The sequence below is a fragment of the Sceloporus undulatus genome, unplaced genomic scaffold (assembly GCF_019175285.1).
Source record: "Sceloporus undulatus isolate JIND9_A2432 ecotype Alabama unplaced genomic scaffold, SceUnd_v1.1 scaffold_2273, whole genome shotgun sequence".
NCBI lineage: Eukaryota > Metazoa > Chordata > Lepidosauria > Squamata > Phrynosomatidae > Sceloporus > Sceloporus undulatus.
Window position 1 is genome coordinate 1 of NW_024805193.1, and position 4,716 is coordinate 4,716.

General features: G+C 38.3%; 1 protein-coding gene across 1 annotated transcript; it reads right to left on the bottom strand.

The window, feature by feature from the left end:
• Positions 1–62: 62 nt before the first annotated feature.
• Positions 63–3,360, bottom strand: LOC121917968 (DEP domain-containing protein 1A-like; the record flags this gene model as incomplete). Its single annotated transcript, XM_042444083.1, has 3 exons — positions 63–371; positions 2,398–2,548; positions 3,095–3,360. Coding segments are annotated over 3 exons (540 nt in total), but the record flags the coding sequence as incomplete, so codon positions are not given.
• Positions 3,361–4,716: the final 1,356 nt, after the last annotated feature.

A 4,716-nucleotide genomic window follows, 5' to 3' on the forward strand; every position in this document is an offset into this window, starting at 1 on the left:
GGTGATTTGGCGGGTCTTTATAAATGCAAATATTTTTAACCAGTAGTGCCAACAAGCTTGCCTACTTCCATGCCTCAAAATGGTTTACTAGTGCAAGACCATATAACATGAATGCAGTTGGTACTAACAGAATATTTTGAAGAATCTTTTGTTCAGATCACTGGGAATTACTTTTGATGCAGAAAACAACAATTCCAGCCTCAGGGTCTATTGGGAAGTAATGGGATAGATAGAAAACTATGTATAACTCACTGTATCATAATGATGTTTCTCCAAACTTCTTCAATGTCTGCTTGGGTTATCTGCCTCCTAAATGCTGTCTGTCCCTTCTCATCTCCTATAGTTTCACTTTGTACATTTTCTTTGTTCTCCTACAAAGAGGTAGTAAGAAGTGAGTCACAAATATGTGTACTTGTAGATTTCAACAGTTGAGAAAAGGCAACCTAGTCTAAGGGCTGTCCATCTTCACCTTACCCCTAGCAGTCATTTCCACACCCATTCATCAAGCATTCTAAAATTCAATCCACAACAAAATCAATCAGCTTGAACAGCAGAGGATTTGTCATTACCATCTCTCTTGTAATGGCAATGAGTCAGGACAGTTAAAGCCATCTCAAACTGGATTATTTCTGCAGTGTGTTTTGGCCCTGAGTCAACTTGGGCAAGTCAAATTGTCTCATCCTTAGAGTAAGAGTAGCAGCAGCAGTAATAATAACAATCATAGTAGTATTATTATGTTCATTTATCTCCCATCTCTCCCCCCAGTAATGGACTCAGGGCATCTTGCAAATTACTAAAATCAATGCAGATTAAAAACATCAGTAACAGATAGAAATTATTTTCAAAACAATTAAACAATCTACAGAGTTAAAACTCAAAAAAGCAGCACAATGTTAAAAACTCCTCATATTTGATTTATAAAAGCTTGAAAGTCTTTACCTGCTGATAGAAGGAGAGAACAGAGAGAGAGCCATCCTAGCTTCCCTAGGGAGGCAGTGTCAAAGCCTGAGAACAGCCCCTGAGAACCTCTCCTGCTCTCATTGAAAGAGCATTGCAAGACAGTCAGACAGAGAGAAGGGCCTCTCCCAGAGATCTTAAATTTGAACAGACTGATAAAGGGAAATTTAGGGCCTGAACAGGCAGGCCAAAATAAAGCTGCTTCAGGTCAGTTTGGAGGTACGCTGTTTAAATAACACACACATCTTAAGAGGCCAGAAGCTGTGCCAAAGCTGCACACTAGTCCTTAGATCTGGAGAATGGCTTTGGCGCAGCTTCCAGCCTCATAGGACGCATGCATCATTTAAACACCATACCTCCAAAGTGACCAGAAGCAGCTTTATTTTGGCCTGTCTGCTCAGCCCCATAGTCCTCAAATAGGTTTTGCAATAGCAATCCTCCTTTGAGGGTGCATTTACACTGCAAAAATAATCTGGTTTGACCCCATTTTAACTGCCATGGCTCAATGCTGTGGAATTCTGGGGATTGTAGTTTGAGCTTCACTCTGTTTGTTGGTTGCCACAACAAACTACAATCCCCAGAATTTCATAGCACTGAGCCATGACAGTTAAAGTAGTGTCAAACCACATTATTAGGCAGTGCAGATGCAGCCTGAATATTTTTTTTGCCAAGAAAACCCTATGATAGTACAGTCGGCCCTTCTTATACACGGATTTCTTATACACGGATTCAAGCATCCATGGTTTGAAAATGTTCAAAAAAAGTATAATTTTTAAATATCAAACCTTGATTTTCCATTTTTTATAAGGGACACCATTTTGCTATGTCATTATATTTAATGGGACTTGAGCATCCATGGATTTTGTTATACATGGGGGATCTTGAAACCAAACCCCAGGGTATAACAAGGGTCCACTGTATCCTCTTAACTTAAAAGTAAACTTGAAAGCAAATAACCACAACAAGTAGTAATGAAACAATGGGCCCCTTTGTAAGAGGTTTTCAGCCTGACTGGAATATAAATATACTTGACTACTTCTTGCTGCCAATTTTATCTTATGAACTGTCTAGTTTAATCTGTTTCTTTGAACCCAGTGCTAAAAATGAAAAGAAAAGACAGACTTGCTTTTGTAAATAAAGTGTGTTGGCAACTAGCATTACAGATCACATTTGACTAGGGCCCATCAGTGACCAAGATTTACACTGTAGGAATGGAATGCTTCTTCAACACCACAGAAAAATAAACTGTAGGATGTGCTTCGTGTTAAAGATATATTACATCAGCAACACTTTTCTTTTTCTTGGTAATAGAAATAAAATAGTAAATATACACAGTGGAATCAATTACACGTTTACTCAGAAATAAGTTCTATTTTATTTTGTGGGGATTACACATAAGTAGCTGAGTATAAACTTACACCCAAAATTGATCAAAATTACCTGACATTCCTGGGAATTATATTTTTTGGGAGTCTTTCTTGAGTACTGTGGTAATTTAAACACACTTTCAGACTCTTTGGACCTATTCTCTGTACTCTCACTCAGTGGATGTCGGCGTGGCAGAATTTTAACTGGAGATGCTGAAGGAAATCTATAATTTAACACAGAAAATCTCACTATTAAATATAGATGTAGATGTAGGTTATCTGTTCAGTTCAACTTTAGCATAGTTTCTTGGGCTATATCTATCATGAAGTAAGGTTTACATTTCAAGGTAAAACAATTTATTTGAGAAAGTGAAAACATTTGAAATAATAAAAATCAGTAATTTTCATTATACTAGAGGATACATCCATCACACATAAGCAATGCAGGCTGAGAGGCAGACTAGAAATAGGCAACTTGTACCCATTCAGATGTTGCTGGACTATAACTCCCATCAGTCCTATCTCATCAGTTGCAAACCCTCAAAGCATAAATGCACCATCTTCAGAATCCTTGGCAACCAATGAACCCTGGTTCAATGTGGCTAATTTTCAAGACCATAAGTTATTTAAGGGGCTTGAATAAATTCCTTGATACCACTCCTGATAGTAGCTCACAAAATGAAAGTGGGGAGGAAATCAACTGAACTTGGATATTCAATCTGTCTGTTTTTAATTCTTCATTTTGTCAATCTGACTACCATATATCTTACCTGTACAAGTTATGGTTGTCATCCAGATTTTCTGAGCCCCATCTTCCTTTTATATCCTCAATCACATGGTTTTTGAGAAATTTCCTTAACAGCTGAATAGTCTGCTGCCTGGTAACTTCGGGACCAAAGTTATTGTTATTCCTGAGCAATTCATGAAGCCAGCTGATTGCTTCTGCTGCTGTAAAACAATTCCCATATTTTTTGAAGTGCTGCCTGTGTTTCCTTCGTGGCATCTCCGCTCGAAAATATTTAGTAACTTCATTCCACTGAAAGGTGGGATAAGTGAAATATAAATTTTACAAACATCACAAAACCAATAAAAACTCAATGGAATTCACAGTTTAGAATTTTTCATGGGACCGTTTCTCAGCACTTTGGCCACCAACTTTTTCCAACCCTGTCCACATTGCAAGGGTCAATGGGAGTTGCAGTCTAGTTACCCCCATTGGGCAATAGGTTGTTCCTCACTCTTGGGATTTTTTCACACTGCTCAAATTATGTACCATCTTTTTCCTTTTAAATGCCATGGCTGTATCCTATGGAATCTTGGGGGTTGTAGTCTTGAATCCCATTATGGGAGAAATAGTCTGATGAGGCACTAGAGCTCTTCAGCTGAGAATTCTAAATCAACCTCCTTCCTAAACTATACATTCCAGAATTCTACAGGATGGAACCACAGCAGTGAAAGTGGAATCATAATGCTACAGAAAAGTTCCCTGATATAGGCCAGTGTTTTGCTATAATACAGCAATCAATACTCCCAATACATTATTTCTTAACAACCTATTGCTGCATTCTTATAAATCAAGAATGAAGAACTTGTGGTACTCCAGACATTTTTGTACTGAAATTCCTTTTAAGAATTACAGGGTGCTTCAAGAAGGTCTATGAAGTGTTGTCTCAAGCTACAGGCGTGTGTGGGAGTCAGAAGGAAATGAAAAGCGAAACAGACAAATAATGACCATTTCTTAGTGTTCACACAGATCAATCATGTGTGTGCATCAGGATGACACTTGTAAATAAGGATAGCATTTCATGCATCTAATGAAATGGATTGCAGACCATAAAAGATGCCATAAAACATGTGTAAGTCCTTCAGCAGTGCTGGGGTATTTGGGGCTCCCTAGATGATGTTTAACTGTCATCTGGACACCGCTGCCCAACCTATTAAATAGGTAAGAGTGATGGAAACACGAATCTTCATTATCTGGGGGCAGAAGGTTTCCACATTTTTACTTCTTTTAATGCTGCCACCTTTCTGGAAATAATATGGATTAGCAGTTATACCATGTTTGTGATTTTAAGCAAGCATGCCTAAGAGAAAAGACAAACCAAGTTAAGTAATACGAGCTTCATGTCTGTTGGGCTAGAGAATTTTCTTATATAGAAATCACTTTCAGATAGGAAGCAACTTGCAGCCTGTATACAAACTGTGTGTATGTTGTTGGAGGATTTTTGAATTCTCTTTCTCCCTCCTTATATACAGAGATTTCCTGCAAACCTCTCTCTCTCCTCATTCAAATTAGCCCTGTCACTTAGGTCACTCCCCCTTTTGGGACTCACACTTTCAAAGACTTTCTGCTGCCCATTTGGGTCCTCCATCAACTTTCTTTTGAAAGCTG